Here is a 21,820-nt window from a genome sequence, read left to right as displayed (position 1 = left end):
TGGTATTGTTAGCTGCATCTTCTCTCTGCTCTGCATTAGTATTGCTCAGTGTTCATCAGTTTTAAATGAGCCATGTTTAAAGGGTTTTCTTCCATATTTTCTATCTTATGCTTACCTTCTTTTCCATTAATTTTTGTTCCTTTTTAAATTAACCCCAACATTCTACATTCTTTAGACTTTCTCATCTAGTTTCTTAATTGGAAGCTTACTTTTTTTCACTTTCAGTCTTTCCTCTTTAAATCTAGGGTGTAAACTTCCCTTAGGCACTACTTGAGTTTCATTAGAAGAATTTATCATACCATTATTTTGTGTTTATTATCATTATTTCACAATATTTTGTAAGGTTTAAATTTATTCCCAGACTCAGGTGGTGTTTGGAAGGATCTTGCTGAATTTCCCCAAATAGAGGTGGCTATAAATATTTCCTTATTAGTTTTTAATTTTATTCCACTGTGGTCAGAGTAAATATTCTGTATGAATTCAAAGAGTGAAAGATTTTGTCCTATTATGTGGTCATTTTGGTAAAAGTTCCGCGTGCATGTACAGTAATGTGAACTCTTGCAGTGTTGGGTGCGTTGCTCTATGTGTTACTTAGTTAAATGTGCTGACTATGTTGTTGTACATCTACTGAATTATTCTCTGTTTTTAGTATGTTTGGTCTGCATGCTACTGAAAAAGATGTGCTAATAATCCCCCATTTTGATTGTGATTTTGTCTATTTCTTCTTTTCACTCTGTCAAGTATGTTTCTAAGCTATGTCCTGTTATCTTGAATTTTGTTGTGTAAAATATCTTTATTAAGGGTGCATCTCATTAAATCATGAAAATTTCCTCTGTAATTCAGTGTATCTTGGCTTAAAGTTTACTTTCTGGGACATCGATATAGCTACTCCAGTTTTGTTACAGTTAGGACATTTTTTCCATCATTTTACTTTCAACCATTCTTTGCGTTCATAATATAAGGTGGGCATTTTGCAAGTAACATTTGTGTCAATGTTGTTTTATCTTAATCCATTCACTGTAAATGCAATTACTGATATTGATGTGTTGGTATCTGCCATTTGCTTTTAATGGATACACACTCTTTATGACCCTTTTTATCTCCTTTTTCCCCCTCCTTTTGCATTAAATAAATCTGTTATTATTCCAGATTTTCCTTTTTCCTTTTGATTTTCAGCAGCTTTACTAGGAGTGGGGGTTTTCATACTCCTCCATTAATTTTTTTAAAAAATTCTCTATTGTTGTATCTTCAGATGTTACTTCTGCAGTTCTGTCTGTCTGTCTCTGTATCTCTTCTCCCCTCCTCCTCCTCTTTCTTCTCTTTCTTATCTCTCATCTTTCAGTTCGGTTCAGTTCAGTTGCTCAGTCAAATCTGACTCTTTGCAACCCCATGAATCACAGCACGTCAGGCCTCCCTGTCCATCACCAACTCCCGGAGTTCACTCAGATTCATGTCCATCGAGTCAGTGATGCCATCCAGCCATCTCATCCACTGTCGTCCTCTTCTCCTCCTGCCCTCAATCCCTCCCAGCATCAAAGTTTTTTCCAATGAGTCAACTCTTCACATGATGTGGCCAATGTACTGGAGTTTCAGCTTTAGCATCATTCCTTCCAAAGAAATCCCAGGGCTGATCTCCTTCAGAATGGACTGGTTGGATCTCCTTGCAGTCCAAGGGACTCTCAAGAGTCTTCTCCAACACCACAGTTCAAAAGCATCAATTCTTCGGTGCTCAGCCTTCTTCACAGTCCAACTCTCACATCCATACATGACCACAGGAAAAACTATAGCCTTGACTAGACGGACCTTAATTGGCAAACTAATGTCTCTGCTTTTGAATATGCTATCTAGGTTGGTCATAACTTTTCTTCCAAGGAGTAAGCGTCTTTTAATTTCATGGCTGCAGTCACCAGACTCCTCTAATCACTATATTCTAAGTTCTATATAAAATTCTTTTAACTTATTCATTCACTTTTTAAACCTAGATATTTTATTTTAGGTTGACAATAGTTCCTTAAAAACTTTTATTTATTTATAATTATTTGTTATTTTTTTCATCTTTTTACCTGCTTATTCTCTTCTTCTCTCTTTTCCCCTAAATACATTGATTGTAGTCAAAATCCTTATCTGCTAAGTCCAGCATTTCTATCATAGGTGTCTCTGTATTCTCTTATCTTTTTTCACTTTGGTCATTTGTCATGTGATCCTAGTTTCTCAAATGCCATGTCACTTTTTATTGAGTGCTATAAATTATATATGAGAAAGTAAGATACTCCTGATACATTTTCTAACACCTGAAAGGATTTACCCTTTGTTTTCCTAGGCAGGTAGGGGGAAGGGGTGTGTACCACCCAAACATCTAAGTATAACCTAAAACTGAGCTGTAACAAGTATGGGTTGCAGTTTTGGTAGCACTCAGTCCACCTCTGATTTCTCTGTCCCTATGACATAGCCTTTCAGAGATTTCAGTTCAGAGCCTATATTCTTCGGTAGTTAAGTACCCAAAATAATGAAAAAGACTCTGCTTTCCAAGTCTTTTTATATAGTTCTCTAGCTTCCTGCCCTTCACAGCTTATATACTGGGCAAAGATTTGAGGAGAAAACTTGCTGCGTGAGAGAGGCTCTCAAGACTCTAATTGTGTCTCTCCAGCACCAGGTAACCCCCAGATTATCCTGACTTCCTGTCACAACAGTAGTCCTCTGCTCGTCAGAGCCCAGATTCTGAATCATTAAATTATGCAATGAATTGGTAAATTCCCACAGAGAAAAAGAAGCTACAGATCTTGGACTAACATTGAAATAATCTCCACTCTTTAGAATTTTAGCATATTTAGTCCATGTTGTGTTAACAAATGTTGAATACATTTACTGTTTCTTAAAAAACATTTTCCAGCTTTTAAAGTTGTATCTAGAAAGACCCAGCAAGACACATTGGCCTGCTGTGAACTCCATTCTCCCTGGAAGTGGAAAATTTTAGGTTTGATTCTCTACTTCATTATTTACTTACAGTGCAGCACTGATAGACATTATTTAACTTTTCTTTACTTTTTTTTTAACCTTTCCTGCTACTTTTCAACCTTATTAATTATCTTGCCACTGCTGTAAGAAACCAGACCCAGCTGCTGCCCCAGTGCAATCCTGCTGCTGCTGCTGCTGCTGCTGCTGCTGCCAAGTCGCTTCAATCGTGTCTGACTCTTAGAGACCCCATGGACTGCAGCCTACCAGGCTCCTCTGTCCATGGGATTGTCCAGGCAAGAGTACTGGAGTGGGTTGCCATTGCCTTCTGCACGAGTGCAAAGACTCCATATCAGAACCAGCAGAGTCTGCAGCCTCAGAGGAGAGCGCCTCCTACTGCTCAGGTGAGGGTCCCACAGGACACCCGACCATTCTCATTCTCCAGGTCAAGGCCCCGTGTCCAAATTCTCTCTCCTCAGGTAGCAGACAACTCCGCCTGGTGGACGGAGGTGATCCCTGCGCCGGCAGAGTGGAGATCCTTGACCAGGGCTCCTGGGGCACCATCTGTGATGACCGCTGGGACCTGGATGATGCCCACGTGGTGTGCAGACAACTGGGCTGTGGAAAAGCCCTCCAAGCCACTGTCTCTTCTTCCTTTGGGGCGGGATCAGGGCCCATTTGGCTGGGCAACGTGAAGTGCACAGGAAAGGAGTCCTACGTGTGGAGGTGCCCTTCCTGGGGCTGGGGGAAGCACTACTGTGATCACAGCGAGGATGCAGGAGTCATCTGCTCAGGTATGGTCAGTTCATGCCCACCAGCTAGGAGAATGGAAAGTTCCAAGAAAGCTGGTGTCTGATCAGAGGGACAGTCGGGGACGGCTGGGCTAGAGAGGACTGAGACAACTACCCATCCTCCCTGAGTGCCCTGTAGCTGTGAGCAATGAGCTTCATATACTTTCCTCTTACAAGTCTCTGCTATTCTGTTCTTCTCCAGTGTTCTTACCTGACACTAAAATAACTTTGTTTATTCTTCCAGTTAAAATAAATCCTCATCATTTTTTTTTCATAATTCACTTTTTGTAAGAGTGAACCATTTGCTAACAGCCACATACACACTCCCTTTGCACAGGAAGGCTATGAGTGGGAGGGACAAAAAATGAGGATGTAATTTCCTGGGTGGAGTTGTTTCTATACAGACAGTGTGAGACATTATTTTGCACTAGGTTAGTATGAGTGGAGGCTACTCCTACTATAGGAGGATATCATTTACATGTATAGAGGGTATCCCTACAGGGGTTATCATTTAACAGATCAGAGATTCTAATGGATTTGTGCCAGATTTCAAGTTTCCTTTGCAAATTTATACATAAATGTTCATTGTTCTTTGATGGTAGAGAATTGCTGATGGGATGGTCTGAGTCTTATATTCTTCCATTGTTACTAGAAAAGTCTCCCTGTCAAATTTTTCCTTTAAAATATCTGTATAAATGTAAACTTTGGAGGAACACTTAGCCATGTACTGACAAGTTCAAGGTGGAGGTAACAAAACTTGAATTTCTGTGTTTTATGTTAAGAGATTATATAGTTTATATTTGATGACTTCAATGATATAAGAGAATTGCATTTGGGGGCTTATTTGGAGTAAGTGGACAAATATAATTTTTGAAGAAGGTGGAAAAGATTTTATAGTAGCTGGGAGGAAGGAGAATGGCAATGGGAGCTGATGAAGGCAAGTGTGAGGTTCTCTGAGCAGTACTGAGGGGCCAAGTGTGGTGTGAAGGATGCCACATGTGCCTAAGGACACAGGATGTGTACACAGCAAGAGACCAGACAAGGATATGTCTACTATATTTCATATCTTTACTGACATCTGCCTTCTATTTAATAATTTTCTTGGAATTATCACACAATTATTCTTCCATGTAAGTTTTAAAATCAAGTAGAAAATAAAAAAGATATACTATATCTCAGAAGTCTCTATCCTGTTATGCATAAGACTTTATTGATTGTTCAGCGTATATTTGAATATTTCACATGTATCAGGGTATATAAAACAGAATACAAGAAATACCTTTTTCTTGTTCTTTCTAAATTTTTAATCTCAGAATTAATATAACAATATCAATAACCTCAGATATGCAGATGACACCACCCTAATGGCAGAAAGTAAAGAGGAACAGAGGAGAGCCTCTTGATGAAAGTGGAAGAGAAGAGTGAAAAAGCTGGCGTGAAACTCCACATTCAAAAAACTAATATCATGGCATCCAGTCCCATCACTTCATGGCAAAGAGATGAGGAAAAAATGGAAACAGCAACAGACTTTATTTTCTTGGGCTCCAAAATCACTGCAGACTGTGACTGCAGCCATGAAATTAAAAGACACTTGCTCCTTGGAAGAAAAGCTATGACAAACCTAGACAGCATATTAAAAAGCAGAGACATTACTTTGTGACAAATGTCCGTATAAGTCAAAGCTATGCTTTTTTTTTTCCCCCCAGTAGTTATGTATGGACGTGAGAGTTGGATCATAAAGAAGGCTGAGCGCTGAAGAATTGATGCTTTTGAACTGCGGTGCTGGAGAAGACTCTGGAGAGTCCCTTGGACAGCAAGGAGATAAAATCAGTCAATCCTAAAGGAAATCAACCCTGAATAACTCATTGGAAGGATGTATGCCGAAGCTGAAGCTCCAATACTTTGGCCACATGATAAGAAGAAATGACTCATTGGAAAAGACCCTGAGGCTGGGAAAGATTGAAGACCAGAGAAGAAGGGGACGGCAGAGGATGAGATGGTTGGATGGCATCAATGACTCAATATACATGAGTTTGAGTAAACTCAGGGAGATAGTGAAGGACAGGGAAGCCTGGAGTGCTGCAGTCCATGGGGTCAGAAAGAGTCGAACACGACTGAGTGACTGGGCAACAAAAACAACCAGTTAAACAAAAATGTTTTAATCAGAATGCGTAGCCTGTGACCAAACTCCCAGCCAGAGGAGCCTAGGGGTCCTGACCTGAGCCTCTCTGGGGAGATGAAAGTGGATTAATAATAAGAGGCAAGCAGATCATCCTCTCCCTCATCATTCATTCTTATATCAGTGGTCAAGCTAATCCTTCAATTCTTTGATTTCTGTGGTGTCTCTTCTGTTCTCTCCTGCTCTCTATAGTAGATTTTTATTCTGTTACATCATTCTTTATGAGACTTCAAAGTTCACGTACTTATGCAATCAGAGTCCTTTACCAGGACAAATTTCACCATTACATACATAACCATGAGCACACTTAGAAACCAGGCAAATTATTTTAAAACTTATTCTTTATGATGTGCAGGGTTTTTTTCCCCATTGGATTACCTTTTCTCTGTCCAAATAGGGTCCCTGAAGGATGAAATAATGATCATGAGTCTTTTCCTTGGTCTCTCTCTCATACTCCATCCACTCCCCATTTAACCTACCACTCACCCCACCTCAGTCCCCACGGAAGCTTCCCTTTTGGAGTTTCCTTTCCATCTATTTGTAGCTCTTAAGATCATTTCTTCTTTTCTGCATTGGGGGAATTGGGAAAGGGTAGCAGTGTTAGGTGGCAAAAGGGAGAAGCACAGGGGATAAAAGGTGTTAAAATCTTGTTGAACAAGTATTTGGTTTCCAAATCTATGTTGCATCACTATTGGAGTTTTTGCAATTTAGAAATCTCTAAAATATATACGACTTGTTTGCTCTCTGCTATCTTCCCCTCACTCTCCTTTTTCATAGCTTACTGGCTTCTTATCTCAGAAATCCAAATAGGAAAGGAATATACAATTGGCAGATAGATAGGGTTCAGTTCGGTCAGTTCAGTTCAGTTCAGTCGCTCAGTTGTGTCCGACACTTTGTGACCCCATGAATCGTAGCACACCAGGCCTCCTTGTCATCACCAACTCCCGGAATTCACCCAAACTCATGTTCATCGAGTCGGTGATGCCATCCGGCTATCTCATCCTCTGTCATCCCCTTCTCCTCCTGCCCCCAATCCCTCCCAGCATCAGAGTCTTTTCCAATGAGTCAACTCTTCACATGAGGTGGCCAAAGTACTGGAGTTTCAGCTTTAGCATCATTTCTTCCAAAGACCACCCAGGGCTGATGTCCTTTAGAATGGACTGGATGGACCTCTTTGCAGTCCAAGCAACTCTCAAGAGTCTTCTCCAACACCACAGCTCAAAAGCATCAGTTCTGTGTATTCTTGCCACCTCTTCTGCTTCTGTTAGGTCCATACCATTTCTGTCCTTTATGGAGCCCATCTTTGCATGAAATGTTCCCTTGGTATCTTTAATTTTCTTGAAGAGATCTCTAGTCTTTCCCATTCTGTTGTTTTCCTTTGAATACATTAAATTATCATCACTCCTTCACATTTGCTAAGAATCTCATGTCTAGGATGAAGTAATCAACTAACTCAGTTGTCTTGCATAATCCCATTGAGACTTCACTTTCTCTCAGGTGTGTTCATAAATCCTAGGTTTTTAAGACAGATGGCTAGGATCATTCCCTCCCTCTCCTATGACTCTCTGAGTTTTCATCATTTCCAAACTTATCTGTGAACAACTTCTTTCACAATTAGGTTACCTAATTGTGACCTAATGCCTGCACTCAGATCCAGCCCGCATGATGTTCCCAAACCCAGTGACTTGAATATTGGCTCAGAGAAAATTTCCCAAAATTCTAGCCCCAGAAATTTCAGGATGACCTTCTAAACTTCTCTGGCTCTTAGGCATCTAACCTCTCGAATTCCATGATATTTTTTCACTTTCATTTAGTTCAGCTATGCACTCAAGCTTGAATGTGTACCACTGGGCAGTTTCTTTGGGCCTTGAAGTTACCTGGCCCACAGATAAGAATTAACATTCCTAACCAATATATATTCTTGGGATTCAGCCATTCCAAACTGACCCTGCAATCCTTCTGGATATCTTTTCAGAAACTTGCCCATGAAAATGCAATTTGACAATGACAGTCAAATTCCCTCTTCGTATCCCCTCTTATTCCACATTCCCACCATTGCCTGTGAGGTGTTGTTTCCAGTTGTCAAGCCAGGTTCATGAACACTCACTGGGTTTGTTGTTCTTTGTTTCTCTTAGGATTTGTGCATCTGGCTGGAGGGGCTGGACCCTGCTCAGGGCGAGTAGAAGTGCATTCTGGAGAAGCCTGGACCCCAGTGTCTGATGGAAACTTCACACTCCCCACTGCCCAAGTCATCTGTGCAGAGCTGGGGTGTGGCAAGGCTGTGTCTGTCCTGGGACAAGTATCCTTCAGCGAGTCCGATGGCCAGGTCTGGGCTGAAGAGTTCAGGTGTGAGGGGGAGGAGCCTGAGCTGCGGGTCTGCCCCAGAGTGCCCTGTCCAGGGGGCACTTGTCACCACAGTCAGGCTGTTCAGGTTGTCTGTTCAGGTGAGATGCACGTCAGGATTTAGCCTCTGTGTACACTCGCTTCAAGCTAAACAAGAAATATGATTTTTCTGAAATCCTGTCTGTTTCTATCAGTGTACACAGATGTCCGGCTCGTGACAAACGGCTCCTCTCAGTGTGAGGGGCAGGTGGAGATCAACATTTCTGGACGATGGAGAGCGCTCTGTGCCTCCCACTGGAGTCTGGCCAATGCCAATGTTGTCTGTCGTCAGCTTGGCTGTGGAGTCGCCATCTCTACCCCAAACGGAGCAGAAGGAAGTGATCAACTCTGGAAAGCCCGATTTCACTGCTCAGGGACTGAGTCCTTCCTGTGGAAATGCCCTGTGACTGCTCTGGGTGTTCCTGACTGTTCCCATGGCAACATGGCATCTGTGATCTGCTCAGGTAAGAGAGGGAAGGGCTACTATACTTAGGATGCTCCTGGAGTGAAATTTCCCCAGAGCAGAGAGTAAGGGAAAACAGGCTTAAAAAGAAAGATATTCTATAGTGAAATGTTTAATCTTGTTACTGAACTCGGTTTTCAGCTGCTCATTACTCAAGAACCCAACACTGAGAGACAAGTGTGGGGTAAAATTAAAGACAGTTTTGTTGAGGAAAGCTTTGTCTGGGGAGGCCTTACAAATGGCTGTGAAAAGAAGAGAGGCAAAGAGCAAAGGAGAAAAGGGAAGATATAAGCATCTGAATGCAGAGTCCCAAAGATTAGCAAGAAGAGATAAGAAAGCCTTCTTCAGCGATCAGTGAAAAGAAATAGACGAAAACAACAGAATGGGAAAGTCTAGAGATCTCTTCAAGAAAATTAGAGATACCAAGGGAACATTTCATGGAAAGATGGGCTCCATAAAGGACAGAAATGGTCTGGACCTAACAGAAGCAGAAGATAGTAAGAAGAGGTGGCAGGAATACACAGAAGAACTGTACAAAGAAGATCTTCATGACCCAGATAATCATGATGATGTGATCACTAATCTAGAGCCAGACAACTTGGAATGTGAAGTCAAGTGGGCCTTAGAAAGCATCACTATGAACAAAGCTAGTGGAGGTGATGGAATTCCAGGTGAGCTGTTTCAAATCCTGAAAGATGATGCTGTGAAAGTGCTGCACTCAATATGCCAGCAAATTTGGAAAACCCAGCAGTGGCCACAGGACTGGAAAAGGTCAGTTTTCATTCCATTTCCAAAGAAAGGCAATGCAAAAGAATGCTCAAACTACCACACAATTGCACTCATCTCACATGCTAGTAAAGTAATGCTCAAAATTCTCCAAGCCAGGATTCAGCAATACGTGAACCGTGAACTCCCTGATGTTCAAGCTGGTTTTAGAAAAGGCAGAGGAACCAGAGATCAAATTGCCAAAATCCGCTGGATCATGGAAAAAGCAAGAGAGTTCCAGAAAAACATCTATTTCTGCTTTATTGACTATGCCAAAGCCTTTGACTGTGTGGATCACAATAAACTGTGGAAAATTTTGAAAGAGATGGGAATACCAGACCACCTGACCTGCCTCTTGAGAAATCTGTATGCAGGTCAGGAAGCAACAGTTAGAACTTGATATGGAACAACAGACTGGTTCCAAATAGGAAGAGGAGTGCGTCAAGGCTGTATATTGTCACCCTGCTTATTTAACTTCTATGCAGAGTACATCATGAGAAACGCTGGACTGGAAGAAACACAAGCTGGAATCAAGATTGCCAGGAGAAATATCAATAACCTCAGATATGCAGATGACACCACCCTTATGGCAGAAAGTGAAGAGGAACTAAAAAGCCTCTTGATGACAGTGAAGGAGGAGAGTGAAAAAGTTGGCTTAAAGCTCAACATTAAGAAAACGAAGATCATGGCATCTGGTCCCATCACTTCATGGGAAATAGATGGGGAAACAGTGGAAACAGTGTCAGACTTTATTTTTTTGGGCTCCAAAATCTCTGCAGATGGTGACTGCAACCATGAAATTAAAAGACGCTTACTCCTTGAAGAAAACTTATGACCAACCTAGACAGTATATTCAAAAGCAGAGACATTACTTTGCCGACTAAGGTCCATCTAGTCAAGGCTATGGTTTTTCCAGTGGTTATGTACGGATGTGAGAGTTGGACTGTGAAGAAGGCTGAGCGCCGAAGAATTGATGCTTTTGAACCATGGTGTTGGAGAAGACTCTTGAGAGTCCCTTGGACTGCAAGGAGATCCAACCAGTCCCTTCTGAAGGAGATCGGCCCTGGGATTTCTTCGGAAGGAATGATGCTAAAACTGAAACTCCAGTATTTGGCCACCTCATGCGAAGAGTTGATTCATTGGAAAACTCTGATGCTGGGAGGGATTGGGGGCAGGAGGAGAAGGGGACGACCGAGGATGAGACAGCTGGATGGCATCACTGACTCGATGGACATGAGTCTGACTGAACTCCGGGAGTTGATGGACAGGGAGGCTTGGCATGCTGCAGTTCATGGAGTCGCAAAGAGCTGGACACGACTGAGCGACTGAACTGAGCTGAACTGAATGTGCTGATACACTCATTCTCTAGTTCTTAATTTCAGCTGTGGATTTTTTTTTTTACAGGCAGTTCTATTCTGTTTGTTTGTCTTTATTTTTCAAAATTTAATACTATGCATACCCTGCTCTTATTAGATAAAAATAATAAACACTATTTTCATTTGTTTTTGTTATCTTTTTTCTGCCAGGATGCATGTCATGTTAATCAGTTCTTTGTGCACTTTAATCTTGGCTATTTAAATTCTGTGTCAGAGTATAAAACTCTTAGAGGAAAACATAGGCTGAACATTCTTTGACATAAGTTGCAACAAGATATTTTTTGATCAAATTCCTAAAGAAAATAAAAACAAAAAAATAGGATCTAATTAAACTTAAAAGCTTTCACATATCAAAGGAAACCATAAACAGAACAAAAAGACATCTCTCAGAAAGGGAGAAAATATTTGCAAATGAAGTAATTAACAGGGGTTAATCTTCAAAATACACAGACAACTCAATCAACAAACCAAACAATCCAATGAAAAAATGGGAAAAAGACCTAAATAGACATTTTTTTTTCGGACATACAGATGGCTAACAAATACATCACTAATAATTAGAGAGATGCAAGTCAAAACTTCAGGCTGGTAATAGTTCACACCAGTTAGAATGTCAAAATCCGCAAATAAATCCTGGAAAGGATGTCTAGAAAAGGGAATCCTCCTACATATGAGTATGTAAATTGGTACAACTACTGTGGGTTGCCATGCCCTCCTCCAGGGGACATTCCAATCCAAGGATCAAAGCCAGGTCTCCCACATTGCAGGCAGATTCTTTACTGTCTGAGCCACCAGACTCAGAAGCCCTACACTATTGATACTTAGTATAAAACAGATATTGCTTGGAGAATCCCATAGCCATGGAGCCTGATGGGCTACAATCCATAGTGTCACAGAGTCAGACACTACTGAAGTGTCTTAGCATGTATGCACACAGAAATAGATAAATAATAACTTTTTATAGCACAGGGAACTCTACTCAGTGTTCTGTGGTGACTAAATAGGAAGTAAATCCAAGAAAGAGGGCAGATGTGTGTGTGTGTGTGTGTGTGTGTGTATTTATAAATATAAATAGATAGATATAGTTGTTGTTGTTTAGTCGCTGAGTTGTGTCTGACTCTTTTGTGACCTCATGGACTGCCATGCTCCTTGGTCTATAGGATTTCTTAGGCAAGAATACTGGAGTGGATTGCCATTTTTTTCTCCAAAGGCTGTTCCCAACCCAGGGATGGAACCCCAGTCTCCTGTTTAGCAGGCAGATTCTTACCACTGAGTCACCTGGGAAGCCCACATGTATGTGTATAACTTACTAAATTTGCTGAACAGCAGAAGCTACCATAACATTGTAAAGCAATTATAGTCAAATAAAAATTAATAAAATAAAATAAATTCTCTGTCAGGTAACATTAAGAGCCAAATACCCTGGGAAATTTTTTAATGTTTCTTTTTGCTCTGGTGTTCCATGAGATCTCTTTTATATCAGTATTTTTAAAACCAGAAACATTGTAGATAAATAATTGCACAACTCCTTCAGAAAGGCTTTTGCTTTTCTTCTTCTATTTAGGGGTGGATTAAGGATGGAACAACTTGTCTACCTCATTCTTAGGGCAAAGCTTGGCTTAAAGCAGGGATCGTGCCACTGTCAGGACCAGGGCTCTTCCTGCAGAAAGGGAACACCAAGATTCTGGTAACTACCAGTGTGTTCCAGCTTTCATCTCAGCCCCATCACTAGGTCACTATTTTTTTTTTTTTCTTTTGAACTTTCTGCTTTGTATTGGGGTATAGCCGATAAACAATGTTGTTATCGTTTCAGGTGAACAGCCAGGGACTCGGCCATACATATACATGGATTCATTTCCCCCCAAACTTCCCTCCCCTCCTAAATTTTTTTTTAATTTAACTGACTTTCCTGTTCTTTAACCCTCCCAACCCTCTAATCATCACTTTTTCTTCAGGAAACCAGACCCAGGTACTGCCCCAGTGCGACCACTTTGTGTCTGAACGAGCAGGATCTGCGGCCTCAGAGGAGAGCGCCCCCTACTGCTCAGGTGAGGATACCACAGGACAGAAGACCCTTCTCATTCCCCAGGTCACCGCTCCATTGTCCCATTTCTCTCTCCTCAGACAGCAGGCAGCTCCGCCTGGTGGACGGGGGCGGTCCCTGCGCCGGGAGAGTGGAGATCCTTGACCAGGGCTCCTGGGGCACCATCTGTGATGACGGCTGGGACCTGGACGATGCCCGCGTGGTGTGCAGGCAGCTGGGCTGTGGAGAAGCCCTCAATGCCACGGGGTCTGCTCACTTCGGGACAGGATCAGGGCCCATCTGGCTGGACGACCTGAACTGCACTGGAAACGAGTCCCATGTGTGGAGATGCCCTTCCCTGGGCTGGGGGCGGCACGACTGCAGACACAAGGAGGATGCTGGGGTCATCTGCTCAGGTCAGCACTCCACTCTGTCCACAGGCTGGAGGAGGGGTGGGGCCCTGGAGGATGGGGGTCTGAGCCCTGAGGGAGAGATGCTGAAAGGACCAGACAAGGAGGCTTCCTCCCATGGAGTCTGTCTTTCTAGTAGACGTGAAGACGAGGTGCTTTCACTGCCTCCTGCAGCAGCTAAGATTCTGGTCCTTTCTTCTCAGTAGTGTTTCCTGGCAGAGCCTTGTCTCACAGTTTTTCTTGAAATCAGGGCTCACCCTTCTGGTACATAGAGTAGAGAAGTCTTAAAGCCACTGTGCTAGTTTTTGTTTGTTCTGTAACAAATTGCTACATTGTTAGTGGTTTAAAACAACATATTTATTTCCTTACACTTCTCTAGCTTAGATGTCCAGCAGGGATCTCACTGGGATCAATGTTTCAGCAGGGTGCCACGTCATTTCTGAGCCTCTAGGAAAGAATCTGTTTCCTGTCTTTTCAAGCTTCTAGAAGCTGCCTGCCTTCCTTCACTCATAACCCCCTTCTGTTCATCATCAGACCAGCAATGCTCCACCTCTCTGACCATCATCCATATTCACATCTCCCTCTAACCAGAATGAGGAAAAGGATTCCACTTTAAAGGATAGTGAGTCTAAGAATGTGATTAGACTGTGCTCAGGTGGTTAATCCACCATATTTCAGGTGACTCTTATCATCCAAGGGACCATACCTTAATCACATGTGTAGATTTGCCAGATAAGGAAACACAGACACAGCTTCCATGTAGACACCTGTGGGTCCATTATTCTATCTGCCTCCACACTGTCCACATCACATCCCTTTCATACACTCTCTTAGATGTTTTGTCAGGAAGCAGGAGTCAGCTCCCTCTCCCTGCGGGTGTCCAGGTTGGTCTTCCTCTCAGTTCATATCCACTACATCATGATGGTAGAAATATTTAGAAAGACAGACAGAAATGGACAAAGTCAGGTGAAAAGGAGGCAAGTTTCACTCTGGTCATCTAGTGGATTTGCTTCCTCAGCCTGGTCACAGGCAAATGTTCACAATTTTGGGGAGAGAGGAAAACCCAGAGCACTGAGTGGGGTGCTCACTGTGTCCTGTCTCCTCCTTTTCGATCTCAGAGTTCCTGGCCCTCAGGATGGTGAGCGAGGACCAGCAGTGTGCTGGGTGGCTGGAAGTTTTCTACAACGGGACCTGGGGGAGTGTCTGCCACAGCCCCATGGATGATGTCACCGTGTCCATCATCTGCAGTCAGCTTGGCTGTGGGGACAGTGGAAGTGTCAACACCTCTGTTGGTCTCAGGGAAGGTTCTAGACCCCGGTGGGTAGATTTAATTCAGTGTCGGAAAACTGATACCTCTCTCTGGCAGTGTCCTTCTGGCCCGTGGAAATTCAGTTCATGCTCTCCAAAGGAGGAAGCCTACATCTCCTGTGCAGGTGAATTATGTCTGTTTCTGTGTCTTTCCCAACTCTGTAGGATGCTATTAGTGAGATTTGATATCTTAAAATCTAAGTGATGGGTTTAAGTTGAGTTTATAAAATGAAGTTTGGATGGAGCTAATTTAATCTACATGTTCCAAACTTGCTTTATTAAATTTTTTAATTGATATAACTGATACATTATATTTTTTGTTGTGTACAACATAATGCTTATATGTTTGTGTGTACTGCTAAATGATCACTACAGTAAGTCTAGTTAAATATTTTTCTTACATGATGATAATTTTTAAGATATATTTTCTTGCCATCTTTCAAATAGACAGTACAGTAGTCACCATGCTGTATGTTATATCTCTTCACCTATTAATTTTATAATTCAAATTTATACCTTTTGATTACCTATGCCTGCACCAAATCCCCCACTTCTGGCAGCCACCAACTACTCAGCATCTCTGAACTTGCTTTTTGTTTTAATATTACACATATAAATGAGATTATATGGTATTTTTCTTTCTCTCCCTGATTTGTTTCACTTAACATAATGCCCTCGAGGTCCATCCATGTTGTTGAAACTGGCGAGATTTTCCTTTTTTTTTTTAAATGGGTGGATATAAGTCTATATTACATTTTCTTTATCCATTCATCAGTGAAGACTTATATTGTTTGACTCATATATATTGCTATAAAATACTGATGGATCTGGATAGGACTACCAAAACTAAGTTGAATAATAGTGGTGAGGGTAGACGTTTTTTGTGTGTGTCTGATTTCAGAGGAAAAGCTTTTGGTTTCTTATAGTCAAGTATGATGTTAGCTGTGTACTTTTCATATGGCCTTATTATGTTGAGATGCAATCCTTCTATACCTACTTTGTAAAAGAATTTTTACTGTAAGTGCATGTGGAATTTGTCAAACACTTTTTCTGCATCCTTTGAGGATGTGATTTTTACCTTTGGTGTATCACATTGATTAATTTGTGAATGTTGAAATATCCTTGTATCCTTGGAGCAAATATCACTTGATCATGGTGTATGATTCTTTTAGTGTATTGCCATATTCAGTTTTCTAATTGTTGACAATTTTTGCACCTGTATTTATCAGAGTATTAGCCTGCAATTTTCTTTTCTCATGGTGTCCTTATCTGGCTTTGGTATCAGACTAATGTTGGCTTCAGAAAATGAATTTGGAAGTGCTCTTTTCTTCTGTTTTTGGAAGAGTTTGAGAAGGCTCCACCACTAAATACTGTTACATTGGGAATTGAGATTTCAGCAATAAATTTTGAATGAAATAAATAAATGTTGGCGAGGCAACAAATAGTCAAATCATAGCACCTTATTCCTTCAACATTTCTCTCTCTGTTTCTCTTCCTCTTTCCCTGCCCCTCCACATACACACACAAACACACCCCATTCAGGTACACCTTGAATGGTATGCTGGATGTTGCCTGAAACCCATAGCTAAGAGAATGTGGGATCAGATACTTCAAAAGCAGAGGCTCACTCCCTTCCTTGTCTCTCTTTGCTCGTCTCTTTGTCTTTTTCATTTGAAGGCCAAAGAGGCGTTAAACTATGAGACCTTTTATTGTTGATGTTTTTCTTACAATTAAACCCTGTGAATTGAGAGGTGGTAAAGTCTTTGACCATGAAAATGAGCAACCTGCTCACAGAGGTCCTGCCATCGTTTTCTCAGAAGCTCTCTGCATAGAGTGGGTAGGAGTTTTGATAGGATGATCTGGAAAGAATATAGAAATATTGATACTTTATGACAGGTACTATTTACCCTTCTGTTTTTTTAATTTATATTTATTTCTGTCAGCTTCCATTCTTTTATATATATTTTCAGTCTTTTGTTTATTATTTCTGCATCTTCTCAACACATATTTTTCTCACTAGGTGTTTTTTAACTATTGCAAAAATTTCTGACTTACTCAGTGTGTACATATATGTGTCCATATATCTTCTCAGAATTCTACTAAGTCTTTCCTGTATATTTCCCTTTTAAGAGATTCCTAATCAACACTACGGGCTTTTCTGGTGGCTCACACAGCAAAGAAACTGCCTGCAGTGCGGGAGACCGGGGCTTGATCCCTACGTAGGGAAGATCCAGTGGAGAAGTGAATAGCAATCCACTCCAGTATGTTTGTCTGGAAAATCCTATGGACAGAGGAGCCTGGTGGGCTGCAGTCCATAGGGTCACAAAGAGTTGGACATGACTGAGCGACTAACACACAGACACACATGACCAACACTACATTGTGGAGCAATTACCTTCCAATTAAAAATAAATTTAGGAAAGAGACTTTCCTTTTACAACAGTAGTCTTCACTTGCCCACTGTCACACCGAATAATAGGTAAGAGTAGTTTATAATCTATCCAATAATTTTCCATTAAAATAATGTACATGGGATTTTGAATATAAATTGACTCTGTGCTTCTGAACTGGTTATTTTTTAATGTGAACTATTATCATAGACTGTTACCTTTAATTTATATTTGGATTACTATTTCACTGATTAGTATGAATTAAAAAAAAGAAATTTTATTTCACTAAATTTTATTTGTCTATTCATTCATTTAATAAATATTTATCAAGCCCCTATCTAAGTATTTATAAATGGTTTTCCATAGATATTTGTTGGATGAGTGCATACAATGTGCAGGCACTGTCCTAATAGCAGAAACAAGGCACATATAAGATATACAAGGTCCTTCTTCTAATCGAACTTTCATTCAGAGGAGAGTGTGTACATTTGTAGATGTCTGTGTTTATATTTGCTGTGGGGTGTAAACCTGAAAAACAAGTACATATTTAAAGCAATTTCAGCTGGTGTCAGATGCAGTGAATGTTTCAGCCCAGGAGATAATGAGCGTGTGTTTTCACATGTCATTTGCACTGAGCCATGGACCTTAGACAATCTTATGTGGGGACAGGAACACTCTCAGCTGTTGTCCTGATCCACTGTTTCCCTGCTGTTTGCAGGAAAACCCAAGAGCTGTCCAACTGCTGCCCCCTGCACAGGTACGTCAGCCCCGCCCCCTCCCCTGTGTCTCCCAGGGGCTCCTTCCTCCCACCAGGGCAGTCACAGGAGGGGCTGCTGCCTTTTCAGACAGAGAGAAGCTCCGGCTCAGGGGAGGAGACAGCGAGTGCTCAGGGCGGGTGGAGGTCTGGCACAGCGGCTCCTGGGGCACCGTGTGCGATGACTCCTGGAGCCTGGCAGAGGCCGAGGTGGTGTGTCAGCAGCTGGGCTGTGGCCAGGCCCTGGAAGCTGTGCGGGCCGCGACATTCGGCCCTGGAAATGGGAGCATCTGGCTGGACGAGGTGCGGTGCAGGGGCCGGGAGTCCTCCCTGTGGGACTGTGCTGCGGAGCCCTGGGGGCAGAGCGACTGCAAGCACGAGGAGGACGCTGGTGTGAGGTGCTCTGGTGAGCGAGGGGATCGGGGTCAACCCTGGGTGAGCTGGGGCAGCATGGGGGGCAATGGGCTGGGCCGGGTGTCGGGGGGAATTTTGTTCAGACATCATGGGTGCTGGGGCTCTGATCTAGGATGAGGGAGCTGGGAGAACTAGACACTGATGTGGAGACTGAGGGGTGATTTCAGGTTCAGGAAGGAAAAGGTTTGCCCTGCATTGTGGCCAATTCTTCCTCCCCACACTACTGTTTTCCTCTTTAGGTGTAAGGACAACATTGCCCACGACTACAGCAGGTACTGTGATCCATCCACGGGCAGGGGAGAATACTCAAATACTGGGGACCTGTTCTGTGAGCTCTCTGACAGCTCAGAAGAGGAAAGAGTCTGAGGAGCCGTGGCTGTTGGGGAGCAGCCAGGGCATTACACTGGGGCAATCCCCTGCCTTGATGTCCTGGGTCAAATGATCTCATGCTCGGGGTCCAAGGAAGTCTGGTTCCCATGTTGTTGAATCTGAGGAACTCCCGCCTGCCCCTGTGTCTTGCTTGTCATCAGTGAGGTGCAGGTCCCTGGATGTTTGATGCTCTGTCCCCTGAAGCCCAAGGAGACGGGGATGAGCTGGGTCCTCAGAGGCTGTCTCGGCAGGGCAGCTCCCTGACAATCCCCAGCTCTGCCTCAGGGCCACACTGGCCAGAGTGGAGTTGACTTGTCTCAGGACGAGACCTGGGGGAGCCCTGACACTGTCTGAGGCTGAGATGCCATTGTCCAGAGCTCCTGAAAATGCTGACGCAGGAGATTTCTCTGTGCCCAAGACTATCTCCAGCCCTTTTTCCTTTTCTCCTAGGGACCAGAACAACCTCAAATTCTCTCCCTGGTATCTTCTCCCTGCCTGGGGTCCTCTGCCTTATCCTGGGGTCCCTTCTCTTCCTAGTCCTCATCATCCTGGTGACTCAGCTGCTCAGATGGAGAGCAGAGCGCAGAGGTGGGCTGCAGGGGGACCTGGGGGCCAGGGAGAGTGTGTGCAGGCAGGAGATGGGGCAGGTGTGAGGAGGGGAACCTGGGCCAGGTACTGTTCTGAGTTGCAGACTCCATATGCTCCTTGCTGAGCTCTAAGGGCTGAGTAGACAGAGGTTTTTAGGACTGGGGAAGGAACTCTCATGAGTCATGGCCTCGTCTGTGAGACCAGACAGAGTTGGTGCTGAGCTGTAATCAGGGTCAGACGAGGGGAGAAGGTGCTGACGTGGTACATGGGTAGATGATGCTGAGGTCCTGGCAGCCCCCATGTGAGCGCCAGGGAATGAAGGTGGGCTGGCCGGATCGGGGTATCTGGGGAAGCTCCTTTGACCTGCTGGATGATCTCTCAGCCTTATCTAGCTATGAAGATGCTCTTGCTGAAGCTGTGTATGAGGAGCTCGATTACCTTCTGACACAGAAGGAAGGTCTAGGCAGCCCAGGTGAGTGTCTCTGTCTGCCTCCTGGATCTCTGGTTGCCAGCACCCCCTGGCTGTGCACATCTTCTCAGCACCTGCAGACCCCATGTGTGCCCCAGGTTAACAGAGATAGCCCCTCCAGAGAGGCAGGATGGCCTCTCAGAGCCCCGTGATCTCCCAGCCTCTGTCTACACTGCAGAAGCCAGGCCTGTCTCTTCTCAGCCTTAAAAAGGTCCCGTGGGTGTGGTGTGGGTCATTCTGTGTGTTGTGTGATGTTTGTCTCCACATGAGGCTTCCCTTCAGATTTCTCACTGACTAAACTGCCTTATTACACCAGAGATGGTGAGGACAACAGTGACTCCAGATCCGCTCCAGGAAAGAGAGGTGGACCTGGCTCAGCTGGGCTTTGGGGAGGAGAGTTTCCCTCAGAGGAGATGTAAGGGGAGTGGTTTTCCTCTGATGGACCAGTGGCATCCCTTGTTTCCAGATGGGGCTCGTCCTCCTTCTCTGGCTGTTCTGTGATGTCTCACGTTGGGGCTGGTCACTGTGTCCAGAATCACCACAGGCACACAATGTTTTTAAAAAATAACATCTGTAAAGCACAATTTGTCAAAGTCCTTTAGCAATGCTCAAGGGTGAAATAGTTGCTTTGAGATATGTAGTTTCCATCAGAAAATATTAAGATATGTAAAATCATGTTTTGGCTTAAGGACACATCAAAATGAAACATGGTCTTAGAGAAAACAGTCTTTGAAACAAGGAGTGACTGGTGCCTCTATTCAGAAACTCAGAAACTCTGGGTCAGAAGGTATCTTAGGTATTCCCCAGAACAACCCACTTACTGGGGTTTCATACACTCCCTTGTCTGCTCTTGGAACCCCCAGATCAGAGGACTGATGTCCCTGCTGAAAATTATGATGATGCTGAAGAAGTATCAGTGCCAGGAACTCCCCCTGCCTCTCAGGGGAGCGAGGAAGAAGTGCCCCCCGAGAAGGACAATGGGGTGAGGTCCTCTCAGACAGGTGAGTGGGGTCAGTTGATCTCCTGCAATCTTTCTATCTGGAAAGAGTGAATTTGTGCTCCTCAATGCCCAGCCTCCCTAGAGATTCAAAATATAAGTAATCTCATACATTTGGTAGCATCATCTTGACCATATGCCATATTTAATGCTGTCAGACTCCTTGCAAGAAGTGAGGAATCACTCTGCTTTTGGCATTTATGTCTCCATAATGTGACATAAACTTATCACTTTATATGTGATATACTTGCATGAAGATTTATAGCTTAGGGAATTTCCTGGTGGTCCAGAGGTTAGGATTCTGCACTTTCACTGCTAGGGCCTAGGTTCAACCCTGTTCAAGGAACTAAGATCCCGTAAGCATTGTGTCATGGCCGAAAGAGAAACTTATCAATTAATTGAGCATGTTTTTCCAGTGGTCATGTATAGGTGTGAGAGTTGGACTGTGAAGAAAGCTGAGCACTGAAGAATTGATGCTTTTGAACTGTGGTGTTGGAGAAGACTCTTGAGAGTCCCTTGGACTGCAAGGAGATCCAACCAGTCCATTCTGAAGGAGATCAGCCCTGGGATTTATTTGGAAGGAATGATGCTAAAACTGAAACTCCAGTACTTTGGCCACCTCATGCAAAGAGTTGACTCATTGGAAAAGAGTCTAATGCTAGGAGGGATTGGGGGCAGGAGGAGAAGGGGACGACAGAGGATGAGATGGCTGGATGGCATCATGCACTCGATGGATGTGAGTCTGAGTGAACTCTGGGAGTTGGTGATGGACAGGGAGGCCTGGAGTGCTGCAATTCATGGGGTTACAAAGAGTCGGACACGACTGAGTGACTGAACTGAACTGAAAAGAAAGCTATGTGCTAAAGAGTTGATATTTTTGAACTTTAGTGTTGGAGAAGACTCTTCAGAAACCCTTGGATGGCAAGGAGATAAACCCAGTCAATTAAAGGAAATCAATCTTTAATATTCATTGGTAGGACTAAGCTGAAGTAGAAGCCCCAATACCTTGGCCAACTGATGTGAAGAACTGACTCTTAGAACAGACCCTGATGCTGGGAAAGATTGAAGGCAGGAAGAGAAGGAGATGACAGAGGATGAGAAAGTTGGATGGCATCACTGACTCGATGGATATGAGTTTGAGGAAGCTCTGGGAGTTGTTGATAGACAGGGAAGCCTGGTGGTCTGCAGTC

The 21,820-nt window shown here is 43.3% G+C and overlaps 1 protein-coding gene across 1 annotated transcript in view; it reads left to right on the top strand.

Moving 5' to 3' along the window:
- LOC108633342 (antigen WC1.1-like) overlaps positions 1–21,820 on the top strand; it is a 51,080-nt gene that overhangs the window by 26,706 nt on the left and 2,554 nt on the right. The window contains exons 8-19 of the mRNA XM_018048501.1: positions 3,432–3,746; positions 8,058–8,366; positions 8,460–8,768; positions 12,864–12,956; positions 13,033–13,347; positions 14,460–14,774; positions 17,758–17,796; positions 17,885–18,199; positions 18,447–18,479; positions 19,027–19,164; positions 19,547–19,636; positions 20,497–20,634. Coding sequence (XP_017903990.1) covers positions 3,432–3,746; positions 8,058–8,366; positions 8,460–8,768; positions 12,864–12,956; positions 13,033–13,347; positions 14,460–14,774; positions 17,758–17,796; positions 17,885–18,199; positions 18,447–18,479; positions 19,027–19,164; positions 19,547–19,636; positions 20,497–20,634 — 2,409 coding nt within the window. The remainder of the gene's footprint in view (positions 1–3,431; positions 3,747–8,057; positions 8,367–8,459; positions 8,769–12,863; positions 12,957–13,032; positions 13,348–14,459; positions 14,775–17,757; positions 17,797–17,884; positions 18,200–18,446; positions 18,480–19,026; positions 19,165–19,546; positions 19,637–20,496; positions 20,635–21,820) is intronic.

This window comes from Capra hircus, chromosome 5, assembly GCF_001704415.2.
Source record: "Capra hircus breed San Clemente chromosome 5, ASM170441v1, whole genome shotgun sequence".
Classification (NCBI taxonomy): Eukaryota; Metazoa; Chordata; class Mammalia; order Artiodactyla; family Bovidae; genus Capra; species Capra hircus.
The sequence above is the reverse complement of the archived record's forward strand: the minus strand, read 5'-3'. Positions and strand labels throughout refer to the sequence as shown.